Source organism: Notechis scutatus, chromosome 1 (genome assembly GCF_049901735.1).
Source record: "Notechis scutatus isolate UNSWTSFEM ecotype Mainland chromosome 1, rNotScu1.2, whole genome shotgun sequence".
NCBI classification, from domain to species: Eukaryota; Metazoa; Chordata; class Lepidosauria; order Squamata; family Elapidae; genus Notechis; species Notechis scutatus.
This window is the reverse complement of record NC_142009.1, coordinates 245,723,076-245,741,457: the sequence shown is the minus strand read 5'-3', so window position 1 is coordinate 245,741,457 and position 18,382 is coordinate 245,723,076. Positions and strand designations below refer to the sequence as shown.

General features: G+C 35.8%; 1 protein-coding gene and 1 long non-coding RNA gene across 8 annotated transcripts in view; one reads left to right on the top strand and one right to left on the bottom strand.

Moving 5' to 3' along the window:
• The window catches only part of LOC148133308 (uncharacterized), a 188,595-nt gene extending 177,763 nt beyond the window's left edge, over positions 1–10,832 (bottom strand). Inside the window, exons 1-2 of the long non-coding RNA XR_015746660.1 lie at positions 10,402–10,832; positions 10,272–10,340 (exon numbers count right to left, since the gene is read on the bottom strand). This is a non-coding gene — a long non-coding RNA (uncharacterized LOC148133308). The remainder of the gene's footprint in view (positions 1–10,271; positions 10,341–10,401) is intronic.
• STK33 (serine/threonine kinase 33) overlaps positions 1–17,691 on the top strand; it is a 70,180-nt gene extending 52,489 nt beyond the window's left edge. For all 7 annotated transcript variants that reach the window (XM_087950934.1, XM_087950933.1, XM_087950936.1 and 4 more), the window contains 8 exons: positions 908–996; positions 2,759–2,843; positions 4,694–4,769; positions 8,813–8,925; positions 9,153–9,238; positions 15,738–15,986; positions 16,128–16,211; positions 16,868–17,691. In XM_087950934.1, coding sequence (XP_087807060.1) covers positions 908–996; positions 2,759–2,843; positions 4,694–4,769; positions 8,813–8,925; positions 9,153–9,238; positions 15,738–15,986; positions 16,128–16,211; positions 16,868–17,032 — 947 coding nt within the window. In that variant the 3' untranslated portion in view covers positions 17,033–17,691. The remainder of the gene's footprint in view (positions 1–907; positions 997–2,758; positions 2,844–4,693; positions 4,770–8,812; positions 8,926–9,152; positions 9,239–15,737; positions 15,987–16,127; positions 16,212–16,867) is intronic.
• Positions 17,692–18,382: the final 691 nt, after the last annotated feature.

Sequence of the window (18,382 nt, the reverse complement as noted above, 5' to 3'; positions counted from 1 at the left end):
TCATAATTCTTATTTGATCCATACAAGGAATGTTTTATTTTTTAGTATTTTTAGAACAATAGGGCTCATACCTTCCTTGGGTCCTGTCACAAAGCTTTCCTCCAACTTCTTGGATTAAAAATATATAGAACTGGAATCTTTTACTTATGGATGCTGGTGAATCATAACAGGAACTCCTTTTCTTACTATGTGATGCAGTACAGAGGACTTGACTCTCATCTTCAACATTTGGTCATTCATTCTTTCTTCCTTTAGTCATTAAAGTATGTGTGTGTTTGTTATAGAGAAGTTGAACAGAGTATAGAGAGTTCACACTGTTTTGGACAGGGTCATGGGGCCCCATTTTATTCCACCAGGATGCTCAGAGAAATAGACACACATGCATATGTGACAAAATACTATTGTGAGATTTCATATAATTTAAAAAAAAATCCTAAGCAAATGATAGAAAACAGAAAATGAATAGTTTGTGGTTCAACTACGAATAGAAGTAAAACAGGCGAGAAGGAACTGAATAAGAAATAAGTGCTCACCTGAACTTTTTTAATGTTTTGTGTTTCTGAACATAGAAAGCAAACTGAGTATTTTCATTTGAAAATACTAATTTTATACATTAGTGCTTTTAAAATATTCCTGTGACACATTATATTCTTTAATGTAATAAAATCTATGTAGGCTTCTCTTTCATTTTATCTGAAGAATAGATCTAAGTTTGACCGAAGTTTGAAACATACAAAAATTGTTCTTTTTTATGAAAGAAAGAATACAGTGTCTGCTTGTGTGCATTAATGTAAAATGAAATGCACATAAATTACTCAGTCAAAAGGGTTTTAAAATATTTCTGTCAGAATATTTTTCAATGAGTTTGATAAATAACACTTTTACTTTTTGTTCTCCCTCTTGACAGATATAGTTCATAGAGATTTGAAATTGGAAAACATTTTAGTTAAAAGCAGTGACATTGATGAAGAAAATGAAATGAAATTAAACATAAAGGTAAGCTATTGTAATACTTCACTTTATACATTACTTTTTTTTCAGATACAGGTATCAAAAATCACTTTTCCTAGTAAATGCCTATTAGTAGCTTTTAAACTGAAGTGTAATGGTATAATCAAGCTATAAAATAAGGTTCTGACATAGCAGCAATTGACAAGAATGTGGGAGTCAAGTGCCACTGGTGAAAAACTTCTTATTGAACAAAGAACAGTATGGTTATATGTAAAGAAATGTTTTTTAAAGTATACTTTATTCTTTTTGTTCACTTTTTGGATAGAGTTTTAAACTGTTACGCCTCGAGATCCATGATTAATATGAATTATGCATATTAGCAAGTTAATTTAAACATTTTAATAATTTTGAAAACTATAGTTTTTACATCCCAATGACTTTCTACTTTATGGACTTCAGATGAATATTCACTGCCAAAATGCATTAACTGATTCAAAAACTTACACTTATTTATTTATAAAGAAATAATTGGCCTTTAAGAAATATAATTACAAAATGCTTACTATTTTTATAGTTGCTTAAAAAAGACTGGGAGGATTTAATAAAATATCTATAATGATATCTAATATTAGGGTACATTTTATGGGAAATAAAGCCACATATTATGTTCAAGTGTATTTTATCTCCATGAGTGTTCTGCATGAATCAAGGTTTCCTTTAGAGCTAATACATGCTTCTCTTCATGCATTTTGATTCTGCATATCCTCTTGCTTGCATTTCTGGGGAGAAATGTATGATCATTCTTGGGTTTGAGGAATGGCATGTTTATCTGCTAAAGCAGACTTGTTTTTCTCCTCTTCCAACATAGTATTGACTATGTGTTAAGACTGTGTGGCCTTTCTATGTTCTTTTGGCATTAGTTTTCCTGGACAGTTCTGATGAAAACATTTTAGAAGAAACAGTGCTACAGACAAAGCATCAATACCTAAAGTCACAATAATGTAATTCAAGTATCTGAGATTTTCAAAAATATGCGGGCAACAGTAGTTCTCCCATGTCGATTTTTCTTCTATTGCATAGCACTTTGGCATAATCCTATTCTTTTGTGCCAACAATAGTTGAATGCAACATGTAGGCACAATTATCCAGCCTCCTTCTCATCAGGATATATGGTTTCTGAGTCCAATGTAGCAGAATATTTCCCAGAGTTGCAGGAATAAGCTCTGTGCACAGGGAAGCAGGGACCACAGACTACTTTATATATATATATAGGCTGTAAGGATCCTTGGGTACTTGGATTCCCTGAAGGAAAATATTCTCCAGCCACCCTCCCTTTTCCTTCTTGCTTTATTTGTTTATAGAATGTGTACAAATAAAATGTATGAAATTCTGCTAAGTTGAAACATTTTGTCTCTAAATGTCTTTATTTCTATATTAGCTTCTACTCAATATTAATATCTTCTATATCACATACTGCATTTGGATCCTTAAACATCATGTAATTACAATTATGTGCCTTTTAAATGTGTTAATATAAGTCCTGTAACTGCATTTGGTTTTCCTGGCTGTTTCTCTTGAATACCCACCTTGCTTTTATGTATGCACAAATGCTAATGCAAGTTCCAAACAAATTGGGAATATTTATGGAAACCTTGATGCAGAGTTTCTGCTTAATGTGAATTGTTGTAGGAAATAATTTTAACTAAATCTTTCACAAAGTGGTTTTGCTCTGAATATTGACATTTTTAAGAAGAATAAAAAGTTACATCTATGCATGTAAGAAAGAAAACAGTTATGTTTCTTGTAGGTAACTGATTTTGGTTTAGCTGTTCAAAAGATGGGAGGAAGTGAAAGCATGTTCCAGTCTACCTGTGGGACTCCTATTTATATGGGTAAGTCCAGTACTTTATATAATATTTTCCATTAAATCTGAACTAATTAAAATGTATTATAATGAATTAAAATTTGTAACTGTCAATAAATACATAGGAATATGATGGATGCTATTAATTTATATATGTTCAATCATTGTTATGCTCATGGCTTACGGATACATTATAACGATATAAGTTTGAAGCTATGCAATTAATTGATAGTTATAAGAATATTTTACCAATAAAGAATTTCTTCAGACAGGACTGAGTAAGCTTTTTAGAGTGGAAATAAGGATCTTAGTAGGGACTGCTGAGAACAGAAGTTTGCTTCCAATATTAACATTCAGAAGCATGCTTCTTACAGAGGGATTTCCTAGGCCCCCCTCCCCCCCTTCTTCTGCATCTTTGGGAAACTTGGAGACAGAAGAACTGAGGTATGGCAAGGGAAAGAATGAAGTGGCTAACTGTTGGTAGAGGCTGCTTGTATGAACGGTGTCTCAGTTAATGTAAGCAGACTTTGCATAAGGGACGTGGTGGCTCAGTGGCTAAGATGCTGAGCTAATCGATTGAAAGGTTGGCAGTTCAGTGGTTCGAATCCCTAGTGCTGCATGGGGTGAACTCCCTTTACTTGTCTTCTGCCAACCTAGCAGTTTGAAAGCAGGTAAAAAATGCAAGTAGAAAAATAGGGACCACTTTGGTGGGAAGGTAACAGTGTTCCATGCACCTTCGGTGTTTAGTCATGCCGGCCACATGACCATGGAGACATCTTCGGACAGCGCTGGCTCTTCGGCTTTGAAACAAAGATGAGCACCGCCTCCTTGAGTCAGGAATGACTAGCACATATGTGCGAGGGGAACTTTTACCTTTACCTTTTTATGCAAGACCACATTTTCACAACATGGGTCTGTCTGTGTTTTTATTTTTTGGAGATGAAATACAGCAGATCAGGAGTTTGCAATGAGAGAAGCAAAATGCTTTACTGCATCAGTGGATTTTTACTTGCACAGACATTTGTATTTCATTCTCATAAATCTCCTTGCAATGTTTGGTTCAGTTCAATAAGATTTGCTAATTGTTAACATTGTTCCATTTTGGTATGAGTGAGCATAGTCTTTGACTATGAGGGTTGAAGTTGAATTTAAAGGATGAGTTGACTAATTTTGTTCAATTTTAATAGGGTGTTTGTAAAGACTAGCACCTCATCTATTGAAGCTCAGCCTTGCTATTTCACACCATGGTGACCATGAAGCTCCCTGTTTCACCTGGAAAAAAAAACCTAATAGGAAATCTGTAGAAGAACCTTTAGTTCCTACAACATTTCCACTTGGATTACAGAAAACATATTTGATGATCATTTTCATTTTGGAAAATTCCTTCTGAGACTAGCCATGTCTACCATGGCTTCCTTCTTGTGTGTGTGCCATTGTGTATAGTCTCAACATCCCTGATGAGGTCTCACACAAACAGATAACTAACTCTTCTCTGACATTTTTACTTCTCACTGCATAGGATTTGCCCTTACATACTAGGGAAGAAGCCTTTCTGACTTTAAAACTAATATATAAATTTATGCATTTATTTTTCAAATGGAAATGTATTTGTATGGTTTTCTAAAAAAATTGAAATCAAGATTTTAGGAACAGTGTTCACAATATACAAATAGGAAGAACACAAGCAACAACATTAGGAGTTAGGATAATTGTGACTAACTAAATGATCAAAGTGAAGTTATATCAGCATGAATTGTTTAGGGCCCTACATTATTAATATCAACATCTGCTATTTTTGAGGGGTGAGCGAAGTATATCTCATCCATATTGGTTTCTTTTAAGTAATTAAAAATATCTGTATTTTTTCTTTGTTGGCAGCTCCAGAAGTGATATTTGCACATGACTATAGCCAACAATGCGATGTCTGGAGCATAGGTGTCATTATGTATATGCTGTAAGTAGTTTATATATAATAAAAATATCATTGCCAAAGAAGGCAATATTTGTCAATTATTGCTTGATTAGTGTTTTTCATTGGTTAAATTGTCTCTGCAGAATCCTTTCCAAAAGAAATTATTAACCTCAACTCTTAATATACTCAAGTTATTATTCTCTGGATCATAGATGAGAATATGTACTGTTACTGTCTCTCTCTATCTCTGTCTGTATGAGCATACAGATTTTTATTTCTGTGCTGTGCTGGTTACATTTAACAAAATTGAGTTTATTTGCCACAAATGTTACCTTTGAAAGCCTTTGTTTTAAGTGGATGCTCACTATAATACACATATTTTTATTCAAAGTTAGAGTCAGATGTAGGTCATACTTCATGTGAACCCATTGAAATTGTGATTAACTTATATCCCATTGATTATAGTAGATCCCCTTTTAGTATGAGCAACTCTGGATCCGTTACTATCTCCAATACTTACAGGCAGTTTACTTTATAGATCTTGGGTTACTGTTTCATTCAGTTATTTATAAATAATATTTTAATTGAATAACGAAAATCAGAAATATGTTATGCAATATACTTGAACAGTAAAAAAATTCAGCCCTTACATTTTATAATTGAATTTGAATTATACAAATATGTCTAATTTGTAACAAGGAACTCTCTTTGATGGACAAAAATGATGGGACATAGCTGTTCTTTTCCTTTGTTGAATTTCATTAGGCTGATCTTCTTTGAAACATCAATATTGGCAACTGAGATCGGTCAAGTAGAAAGAATAAACTTCTTCCCAATAAAGTTGATACTTCCCAAATAATGATTCTTCCAATTTATCCAATATAGTTCTTATGCATAGCACAACAGATTTTACTAAAAAATCTGCTTGTTTTTTAAAAATGTATATCATGCTGTGTTCTGAAACTTTTTAATACTGAGACAGTACCAATTTTATGATCAGAGTTTATTGTATTAATGTTATCATGCCATTTTTGCACAATATAGCATAGCTGAATGTATTATACATTGGATTGGCGTAATTTGATTGGACAGTAAGAATTCCATGCTGCTTCTGCAATCTGTACAATTCACAGACCTTGTAAAACAAAGAGCACTGAATTGTCCCATTTTTAATCACAGTTCAAGCTTCATAACATTATACTTTAATTAACATATAAATATTTTAAATTGGTTTGTAGAATCACAATAATATTACAACAATGTTATTTTATATTGCCCCTAAATGACACTTAAAAATGAAACTTGGTAAGAATTAATACAATATACCTTTTATTCTATTTAGAAGATATACTGAGAGATGTATGAAATATTCTTTAATTTTTTTACAGTTTTCATAGGCAGCTGACTCTGTCATTGATGGTCTTTTTTAGCTATCCTTGTTATGTGAATGTTTAATGTTGCCATTGCTAACTGATGTGCCTAGTAGTTTTTAATGGATCAGTATTAACGTATTAGCTGCTGAACCAATTGCATTAATAGAGATGGCATACCTTCTCTTAACAAACATATCTGTTACACTAAGCTTGACCTTGTTATCCATAGAAAATGTAATCCTTCAAATACAATATTCATTTTACAATGAAATGTTGAGTTTCATGGATACTTTTGTGTAGTAGCATAGGGTCTCTATGGTGTATTTTATTGTAATGTAGCTGCAATTTATGGCCCATCTCTATTGTAACACTGACTAGTAAAACAAGAGACAATGATCTTTTTACTGAGTTCCTAGTGGGCTGAGTTTGGCATGCCTTTATGGATCACAAGTTTTACAGGGATAAATTAGCAATATCTCTGGTCAGTATTTTTTTCACAGTATTCTGAAAAACAACTACCATATATACTCGAGTATAAGCGAGTTTTTCAGCCCATTTTTTGTGCTGAAAAATCCCCTCGGCTTATACTCGAGTCAGATTCCCTCTGAAAAAAAAAATGGTGTGGAGTTGCTGCTGCCGGAGCGGCCCCAGTCCCGCCGCCTCGGGAAGGGAAGGCAAAAGCGCTTTTTACCTTTCCTTCCCGGCTGGGGCTGTTGGGAGTCGCTGCCTCCGGCGCGCCCCAGTCCCGCCGCCTCGGGAAGGGAAAGGCAAAAGCGCTTTTACCTTTCCCTTCCCGGCTGGGGCTGTTGGGAGTCGCTGCCTCGGCGCGCCCCCAGTCCCGCCGCCTCGGGAAGGGAAAGGCAAAGCCAATGCTACGGGAACAGTTTACTGCCATCGCCCTCAAAAGGGGGGCAACCGGACAGGGAATCCGAGGGCAGCGCTCGTTGCGTGCCGGAGGCGACAAGCCCCGCCGGGTGGACGTGTTTGCCCAGAGACCCCGGACGGCAGCGGCAAAGCTCCGCTGACATCCGCGGGCAGACAGGCGAACGCGGGACCTTCTCCTCCAAGGCGCCCGGCGCCTTTCTACCCACCCCGGCCCGTCTCTTTCAAGTGGCGGCGACTGCGAGGCGGGGGTCGTCCTGCGGGGACACCGGTGGGCGCGGAAAGAGGGGCAGGCGGGAGAAGCTCCTCTCCCTGCCCCGCCCGGGGGTCTTCCCCTTCTCCTGGTACAGGGAGCTCCGTGGCGCTGGGCGGGCGCCAAAGACGACGCTCGGGGCTCGGTCGGAACCGTCCGGCGCGCCCGATCCGATGCTTAGCGCAGCGACTGCGCGCAGCTTCGCTCCAGCGGCAGCCTTCAAGCCGTGGCCTTTCCTTCCCGAGGCGACGGGACTGGGGCCGCACCGGGCAGCAACTCCCAACAGCCCCAGCCGGAAGGGAAAGGCAAAAAGCGCTTTGCCTTTCCCTTCCCGAGGCGGCGGGACTGGGGCGCGCCGGCGGCAGCGACTCCCAACAGCCCCAGCCGGGAAGGGAAAGGCAAAAGCGCTGCCTTTCCCTTCCCGAGGCGACGTGAGATAGTGAGATCGTTTCCCAAATTAATTATTTTTATTTTTGAAATTTACCAGTAGCTGCTGCATTTCCCACCCTCGGCTTATACTCGAGTCAATAAGTTTTCCCAGTTTTTGTGTAAAATTAGGTGCCTCTGGCTTATATTCGGGTCGACTTATACTCGAGTATATACGGTATACTTACAAATAGGAATATATTGGGGAATAGTGAAATGCATTTATTTAATATTAGCTTTTGGCAAAGCTTCTCAAAATGTTTTCTTATTCATTTACATTTTAATTTCTAATCTCAGTTTACCTGTGTTTGTACTTCAATAGTACCAAATTGGATTGACTGCATAATGTAATAATAATTTTTCCATATACTGTAATCCCCATTTGACTGGGATCCTCTATGTAACTGATCGAGAAATGTTGCTTTCACTCAGTCAGTTTTAATGATAATGCCAGTAAAAATAGGTTAGATAACCAGTAGCATGACATCACACTTTACAAAAGCATGATTTTCAACTGGCTGGATCATTCATGTAACTGATCCAGAAAAGCAAAAGAAGCCATAACCTACATTAATACAAATATAAGAAGAAACCGGTAGTTCTGAACAGATTAAATAAACAAATATCCTGAAAAGAATTTTGTGGAAATATTTTAAATCCCCGTTTCCTGATGTTCTAAATTTGAATGAGCAGTTTAAATCCCTGTATCCACGTATAGAGTGGGGGAAATTTTGTAAGAATCCATTTTGTCAGCCCTCAAGACTGTCTCCCTTTCTGTCTTTCCAGATTGTGCTTATATTTTTCATAATGGCTGGTTCAAACTTTTTCAAGGCTACTTCTGTACTCTGGTCATATTTCTTCAAGGCTACATTCATTGCTTATGAATCCTATTTAAGCTGTAGTTGAATCACTGCAAAAAGGGATATTTGGCCAAGCTGTAATACAATATATAATTTCTCTGTGTTTTGACGGTTAAGAATTTGGAATAGGTATTTGATGCTTCTCTGCCCATCTTATCCCTCATTCTTCCTTTTATATTTACTGAATAGAAAATGCTAAACTGAAAGAATACAATATACACACAAAGATATTGGTAGTCAACTAGAAGTTTATTTCAATTACTGAAAAGATATTTTTTCTTACCTCTCCAGATTATCTGGCGAACCACCTTTTATGGCAAGTTCAGAAGAAAAACTTTTTGAAGTTATAAAAAAAGGAGACCTTCACTTTAAACAGCCAATCTGGCAAACAGTCAATAAAGCTGGTAGGTAGATAAGTGTATGACTAAAAACCCATTGATAAAATAAAAGTATCGTCAAATGATCTTTTGACCTTTTAAAATCACTAACATGATCCTCATTGAAGTATAAAGAAATTTCACAAAACGATTACTGAATAGTACGCTGCTAAGTTAACACACATGAATATATGGAGAGATGTATCTTTTATAACTATTAGAAATTAGGTTCATGGATGTCTTTTTTTTTATAGCTAAAAATATATTGCGGCTGCTTCTGAAAGTAGATCCTGCCCATAGAATCACTGCAAATGAACTGCTTGACTGCCAGTGGATCACAGTAAGCTTTATTTCATTTTCCTTTTAAACATTTCTAATTTTTTCAACTGCAAAAATAATTTTTCCAATTAAGTTCAAATGAACATTTACTTATCTACATGTTATATATCTATACGTTTAACATATTCTAATTAGGAAAGTTTAAAGGTGAATCCAGATGTTCTTAATGGTCCACATAATTTCATACCGTACAGTTTTTATAATGGTGAAAAATTATTCTACTGTAAAAATTTGTCCTCTTGATTCTAAGTGGCAGGAAGTGCTTTTAGAAACCGAGCCCCATGACATAATCAGAAAAATGTATTTACCTACTCCAAAAAGTTCATTTTATATATAGGTGAAACTCAAAAAATTAGAATATCGTGCAAAAGTTCATTTATTTCAGTAATGCAACTTAAAAGGTGAAACTAAATATGAGATAGACTCATTACATGCAAAGCAAGATAGTTCAAGCCGTGATTTGTCATAATTGAGAGGATTATGACTTACAGCTCATGAAAACCCCAAATCCACAATCTCAGAAAATTAGAATATTATGAAAAGGTTCAATATTCTAGGCTCAAAGTGTCCCACTCTAATCAGCTAATTAAGCCATAACACCTGCCAAGGGTTCCTGAGCCTTTAAATGGTCTCTCAGTCTGGTTCAGTAGGAATCACAATCATGGGAAAGACAACTGACCTGATAGTTGTGCAGAAAACCATCATTGACACCCTCCATAAGGAGCGAAAGCCTCAAAAGGTAATTGCAAAAGAAGTTGGATGTTCCCAAAGTGCTGTATCATTAATAGAAAATTATGTGGAAGGGAAAAGTGTGGAAGAAAAAGGTGCACAAGCAGCAGGGATGACCACAGCCTGGAGAGGATTGTCAGGAAAAGGCCATTCAAAAGTGTTGGGGACTTTCAGAAGGAGTGGACTGAGGCTGGAGTCAGTGCATCAAGAGCCACCACACACAGACGGATCCTGGATATGGGCTTCAAATGTCATATTCTTCTTGTCAAGCTGCTCCTGAACAACAAATGTCAGAAGTGCCTTACCTGGACTAAAGAAAAACAGAACTGGTCTGTTGCTCAGTGATCCAAAGTCCTCTTTTCTGATGAGAGCAACTTTTGCATCTCATTTGGAAACCAAGGACCCAGAGTCTGGAAGAAGAATGGAGAGACACACACTGCTTGAAGTCCAGTGTGAAGTTTCCACAGTCTGTGTTGATTTGGGGAGCCATATTATCTGCTGGTGTTGGTCCACTGTGCTTCATTAAGTCCAGGGTCAACACAGCCATCTACCAGGAGATTTTGGAGCACTTCATGCTTCCTTCCGCAGACGAGCTTTATGGGGATGCTGACTTCATTTTCAGCAGGACTTGGCACCTGCCCACACTGCCAAAAGCACCAAAACCTGGTTCAATGACCGTGGGATTACTGTGCTTGATTGGCCAGCAAACTTGCCTGACCTGAACCCCTTAGAGAATCTATGGGGCATTGCCAAGAGAAAGATGAAAGACATGAGACCTAACAATGCAGAAGAGCTGAAGGCTTCTATTGAAGCATCCTGGTCTTCCATAACACCTCAGCAGTGCCACAGGCTGATAGCTTCCATGCCACGCCGCATTGAGGCAGTAATGGCTGCAAAAGGGGGCCAAACCAAGTATTGGGTACATATGCATGCTTATACTTTTCAGAGGTCCGATATTGTTCTATGTACAATGCTTGTTTTATTGATTGCATGTAATATTCTAATTTTCTGAGATTGTGGATTTGGGGTTTTCATGAGCTGTAAGCCATCATCATCTCAATTATGACAAACCATGGCTTGAACTATCTTGCTTTGCATGTAATGAGTCTATCTCATATATTAGTTTCACCTTTTAAGTTGCATTACTGAAATAAATGAACTTTTGCACAATATTCTAATTTTTCAAGTTTCACCTGTAGTTAGATGTATTATAAAAATAACCTAATGTAATACAACAGAAATAATCAGTTCAGGCTCAATGTACTGGAGTCTTCCTCAAAACAATTGTCTAAAGATGTCTGCCCCCACATATAATCAAGTAAAATCTCATTATCAATTATCTGCAAAATATACATTCATTTTTTCAGTATATTAAGTTTAGAAACTGCAGAAAGTTCCTGATAGTTATAGAAATATTTATTTCCATAATATTCATGGAAATGAATATAATTTCTTGTATATCTTTATTCTTCCCAATTATATACAGTTCTATTTTTTTGCAGTCTGTCACAATGATGGAGAGAAGTCTGACACTGAAATTGAGATCCAAGCTCTAAATTCCTCTGCCAGCTGCCTTGGGCTGCTCAAGCAGAAAGGAGGGGGGGAATTGTGGAGTGACTATAGAAAGTTGTGGAGCCACAAGAACAACAGCACTCCCATTAGTTATACTTGCCAATACCATTAGGGAAAAGTATGGTAACCCTGGAATCAATCCATTTCCTATTCCATTGTAAACAATGGGAAGAAAATTAAAATTTAAAAAACTTGCAAAGAGAGGAAAATGCCAACTATCCTGCTGACATAAACCCAGTTGAGTTCTGAATAAACAATTCTACTTTTGGCTCCTATATCCATCGGTATTGCATTCCTTTGGAAAGGGATATACTGAAAAATGAATCACAGAAATAGAATCATATGAAGAACAATTTCTATTAAAAAACCATATACAGCGTAACTAGATTTAATTTTTTTAAAAAATAAATAAATTTATTTATTGTATATTTGTGCTATACAATTATTAAGATTTGTGGGCCTTTGCATAAGCAAAAGTTAAAACTTTAAAATACATGAAAATAGCAGAGCAATATAAATAGAAATGTAAACAGTACCAGAATAGACCTAGAATGGAATAGAATGGGTTGAACTGTGCAGTTCTTGGTGCTCTCTGCATTTGGTTGTTTGCTTGCAGAACTGTCTTGACCAACTGGGTAACATCATCAGTGCTCTGTTTATGTTAGTCACTGATGATATTACCTAGTTGGTGAAGGAAATGTTTGCAAGCAAACAACTAAGCTCAAAGTGTACTTAGAACTCCACAGAATAGATTTAATGAAAGTCAAGGGCCCAGCGTAGCAGCAGAGCAAATTCTTTGAATACATGAAGAGGAAAATACTTGGAATTACTAAAAGATGTGGATCTGATGTTGAAATGATTGTGATGTGGATGCTGGTCTTACGGAAATTTTATATTTCTATTAGTTGAGCTAAGAGATTTTGGTGGGTAAGGAGAATCAGGAAGGTTGAAAATTTATTGGAGTAATGTTGTGAACAAGCAGGAGAAATGAGAAGAACCCTTTCTTCTTTAATTACAGTAACAATTAATATAACAACATTTAAAATTTCCATAGCTAACTTTACATTCTTGGCAGGAGCATTTAGAGAAAGATCTCAAAATAAAAAGTGACAGCCTAAGTACTTATTGATCCTAAGCCATTTAAGGTTTTAAAGATTAATATCAGCACTTTGAATGGGGTGTGGAAATGGGAGAAGAAATCAGTACAAATTATGAAGTAATGGTGTGAGGTTATCATGGTTAAGATAACTGATTAACTATTAATTCATCTGAATATTGTTATAGATGTTTCAGTTTCTTTATCTTGCAGCATAGAAAGACTAAAATATCAAATGAGAGTTTGCTATTGTCAGAAGAAAAATGGTTGAAATATTAGTTTTGGACTTAATGTTTACAAAATTGTAATAGTAGCTATTTTAGGAAGAGATATTCCAGAATGACTGCATCTTTAGAATTTTCTATTTCTCTCTCTCAATGATTAATGAACAAAAGCCTTTGAAGAAAATAAGGTAAATATAATTGGCATGCGCTTGTGAACTTCATTAGGCATAATCTTATATATCTTCTAAAAGTATAATTTACTATGTTTTGTATCAAGTAGTTGGTTTGTATTTAATGTTGATTTTCTTGACACCAAACATGGCTGAGGGCTACATTTTTATTTTGAATAACATGGCTTCTCCTTTCACCATTAATAAACACTGAATATTCTTTCTCTAGTTTTGTCTGTTCTGGTCATTATACATTGTTTTAATCCATTATAGGTTCAGCAATTTGTAGTGTCTTGTTTATGGGCATACATTTAACTTTCTTCATAGCCAGTAAGTGCTATTAGGGTCTCTTTTTCTATTACTGTAGGTCTTTGTTATTATTTTCTTAATTTTTGAAGAGTTCATTCAGCAAATCTTTATTTTCCTCTTGGCATGGTATGGGAATATTGCCATTCAGAGGCAAGTGTTTGAAGATCATAAAGTGGAAAATGTCTTTCTGATGTAAGCTGAGTGCCACATCATGGAGGGGTGTATTGTTCCAGTCTATGATTTGAATCTTACTGACATGCCCTTCCTTAAAATCTGGATGAAAAGAACTTGAAGGAAAGACAAAAGAAAATGAACAATCTAAAAGGCAGCCAATAAGTAATCCTCCACTTTCCCCACAATTAGCACCAGATGCTAGCAAAATTAAAAGCAACAGGTGTTCAAATGAAGCAATATAGCAATTAACTTAAGTGGTTCCACTTTCTTAAAATCTGTCAGAATACAACCATCCTATTTCATGTGCTATTTCAGTATTTGTAGCTCTTTAAAACGTAGGCTTGTTTCCCTTGGCTACAACTCAGCCTCTTATTTGGTAGGTGTGATTTGGTGCACTTAATTACCTGAATGTGCTTGCAAATAATGTAGTTATTGTGTTGTCTGCAACATCAGTTTGTCTACTGTTAATTACAGATGAAAATTTGCATCTGCCAAATTGGGAGTTCATATCTGAAAATCATTCTATAAATTCAGAAGCACTAGGCATAAATACATATAGAATTTTCTCTGTGCATGTCTCTATTATTCCAGTCCTCATGTCTGGTGGTTAAGGTACCAGTCTAGAAGCCAGGTGTCTGTGAGTTCTAGTCCTGCCCAATTGGTGACTTTGAATCTGTCACATTTTTGCTGCCCTACTCACCTCATGGTTGCTGTTGTGGGGAAAAAGGAGGATCGTGTGTTCACGATCTTGAGGTGATTATTAAAATAATAAAGGCAGTATTAAAATGCAGTATTAAAATTAAATCAGAAAAAAAAATTATACACGTGCATGTGAACACGCATCTAGTAATAGTACTAGGTAGGCATATTCTGTCTCGATACCACCACTGAACGATCATTTTGTCTCCACGCTTCTGTTACAACATTAATTCAGACTGAGGACAGGAGCTATACCTTCATTTAAATGGCTGTCTAAGCTCTTTCAGCTGTTCACAGCTCCAGTTCCCTACAAAGTAATAGAAAAGGGCTTGTACTTTTCATAAGGACAAAAGCGCTCTTTGCTGCTTACAAATGTTTTCACTTGTGTATAGCACAATATATGTGGGGGTCATTGTCTCAGATACTTCTTTCTCTGTTTAAATATTTTGATATTTTGCAATGAGAAACCTGAAGCTGAAGGTAAGTGGGCTGGAATGGTGCAGTTATTCTAGAAATATTATTGCTATTGAACTATAAATGTGAGGCTTTGCTAATAATCCCAGTACTTTTCTGACTGAATTCATGAAACTTTGTTGCCAAAAAGGAGGAAAACCATATTTGCAGATACTGCATATTTCGCTTGCAATATCAAGATTGAGTTCTGCTGTTTTTATTTCTAACCTTGGTCATTTCCAGTAATTTATGATAATTTTCTTCCTGGTACTCTTAACAAACATGCAATATCTAATTATAGGAGAGAACCTGAGCCTTGGATGAGAGATCAGCATGCCATCAAAGTTGCTGCCCAATTATATTCTTAAAATGACAGAAGGGAAACATTTTTAAATGGAAAATAACTATGAATTTATATGTAGATAATGTTGCTGTAATTAAATGACAGTCAAATGGATTTGTTATCCTTGCCTAACTACTACTTTTTTCCTAAGATGTAGATTTCTGTAATAAAACATGAACACTCTAAATTGAAGGATCATAGTAAAGAGATTGATGTATCATACACTCCATGTTTTCCTGGTACTGATAGCTCAACCCTAAATTGGAAGATTGCATTGTCCTAATGCACTTCTAATTAGCTTACCCTGTGATATTTTAGGTGGCTGTCGGTGCAGGATTTTTTTTTCTGATGGAGACTGGAGGATACCCTTTTCTCCAAAGAGGCCAGCTTTATATTCTTTAATTCCTATGCTATTTATAAGCAATTAAGGGGTCATTTCTAGCATGTTCTGATCATAATGAAAAAGAGTTATATATATAAAAAGTACTCTGTTAAGTTGGTAGTGGTCTTAATAAAAAATCCAATAGCACTCTGTTTTAATTTTCTGTCTCTGTCTCTTTTTCTCTATCTTTTAAAAGAGAAACAAAACTTGATTTCTTTGGCTTATACTCTCATCATTGGTTTATGTAAAAATATAATTTATATTCAGAGTAGCAGTAGTACAGTAGTTGCTCATCTATTTTGTTCATTTTGTCTTAAAAAAAACCCTTAAATTGATTGTTATTGTTCAGGGTGAAACAGACATTGTTCAAAGGCCATTTAATGTCCTTGAGTTAATGAAGAAGTGGAATATCAGCAGTAGCAGCACTACAGAAGTATCAGTTTTTGAAGATGGACTAAATGGTGCATCACCTGCCTCACAACTGGAAGAAATTCATGCAGAACAAGATAGCCCCGTTAGCAGCAATGGCAATTCAGACCCCAATATCGAAACAGAACTAGAGAGTGGGAGCAGCAAACCCTCAACACCAACAAAACAAGTAAACTTAAAATATTTGTCAGCTTAAATGAAGCAGCTAAGCAATAGCACAGAGCTGGATTAGTCAGCTCAACATCTCTTTTTATGTTTGCATCTGATATTTTCCTTAAAATCAGTTTCTCCTTTACTTTTCTCCCCCCAGACTAACAAGAAAAAAAGTCATATCCATGTTTTACCAAATGGGACTTATAGAAAGAAGAGTTCAACTGTCAAATCAACCTCCAGTGTAAGCATATTTACCCAACAATCAATTTAGTTATGTAGCAGCCCAACTCTAAGCACTTGCACTAGGCTAGGGTTATAAAGTTGATAAGGAAAATTTTGCTATCACAGAAATTGGAATGTTTTCATGAATTCATTTTTTTTCCAGGTAAGGTAAGTGTAGATGAAAGTCCAGTATAGCCCCACAGATTTTCAGGACATGTTCATGTGTTGTACCAGAAAGATTTTTACTGATATCATAGCACACTTATGTAAAAAGGAACTCTAAAGCACTAGGTGGAAAGTACCTCACCCTTTGTCATATGTCTTAGAGCTTGTAGGAGTGGATTGAATACTTTACTTGGCCAAGTGTGGTTAGATACACAAGGAATTTGTCTCCAGTGCAAAAGATCTCAGTGTACTCTCAGGGTGTCAAGGATTATCGTTTTGCTGAGTAGATTTTGTTGCTAATCCACATTTTAGTTTATCTGATTTATGGACATTTTGAGAGAGAACTACATTTCTGTTCTTTTTAAATGTAACTTACCAAAAATCTTATCAAAATCTTACCAATGAAATATTGCTTCAGCAGTAAGAGAGAAACCATGTACTTTGGCTAAATGTTCTCTCCTCATGTTACATTCAATATTCAACATATCTTGTTTTTATTGTCTTTTTAAGATTCAGAGTGGTGGATCATTGTCTCCAAGACTTGTTGCAAAACGCACAGATAATCAAGAGAAGAAAATTGAGATAGAGAAGTCTTTGACCCAAGGACTTGCAAGCAAAAATACACAAAAAACCAGTGCTCATACTGGCTTACACAAAAACAAGAAGAAATCTTAGAAGAATCCCACTCTTCAAAATGTAAGTCCTACAATGTAACAATTGCCAGCGCCAAAATGTGGCAGTTCTATAAAAAAGGACCAATATACCTTGAACTTCTATACTTGTTGTTGTTGTTATTCTGAAGCCTGTAACCATCAAGAGAAGTGTAGTTTCAGAGTAGTGCTGATAAGTGTTCTAAAGCAGTGTGAATTCCCAAACTCTGTGAGGGCATCCACTGATAGTATTACACTCAGAGCAGAGAATTGTGTGAAATTTGTCTTTTATTTATTGTATCTAACAGTCATCATTCAGGCAAACAACTAGTTTCTTTGAATCCACTTGTATTTGTCTAAGATTGCTTTTTATTGTCATAAAAATTTGTGAAAGGAGAAAAGAAAATAAGAAGCCAAAATATGTAATGACTAAGTGATGAGGTTATTTTTAATAACTAACTGCATTTTGCACTTGTCAGAAATTGATAGGATTTTGTTTATAAAACTGTAGGTATTATATATAACTGGTGTACCAAGGTCAATTAAATTTGTTTATAATTCTTTATGCATTATAGTTAGTTGGATAATTTACTTTAAGCAATTGTAGATATTATGAAAATTGCCAAGGTTAATCCTGCTGCTAAAATGCTTGTGTATTTAAATAAAAGAGATCTTAGAAGAGTGTATATTTCACATGCTAGTTCATCTTCATTTTTTAAAATAAAGATGGATTGTTCGCTAAAGAGAAAATTAATTGCGTGTATATGTATAGTTAAGGGTCAAAACATTTTAATACACTTGTTACATAATGCTTCATACATTCTATCCATTTTCCACTACGTATTTGTTCTAGTCCAATATTTTCCTTGGAATCAGGTCAATGAATAGGCTTCTTGCAAACACTGGGTGCATTTATTTGAATTTATAAAAAATCCAGTATCTTACTTACCACGAATGTCAGCAGCATTCCTGAGTGCATGTGCTCCCATGTTTTTGTTTCTGAATCTGGTAACTTGTAAGGTGCCTTCCTACCTTCTTTCTTTGACGTTTGTCAACAATACTGTGACCCAAGTAATCTGCAAGCCACAGATTCCACAAATATATCTAGGCCCAGGAATCTCCAATGACATAGGAGGTTAATGCTATGCTAGGCTTGCAAAAGATGCTTGAGATTTTAAAGGGTTAGCATTTCAGATGCTCAAAATACAATTTAGAATTTAATTGAAGTTATTGAACACGATAATTTGATATGGAATTATTATTTATATATACGATTTATGTATGCATGTAAGTTGCTGTGACTCAATTTGGATTTGGTGGCCTATAAGGAGAAAAAAGGAAATACAAAAATCTGATACAGATGACCAGTTCTCAA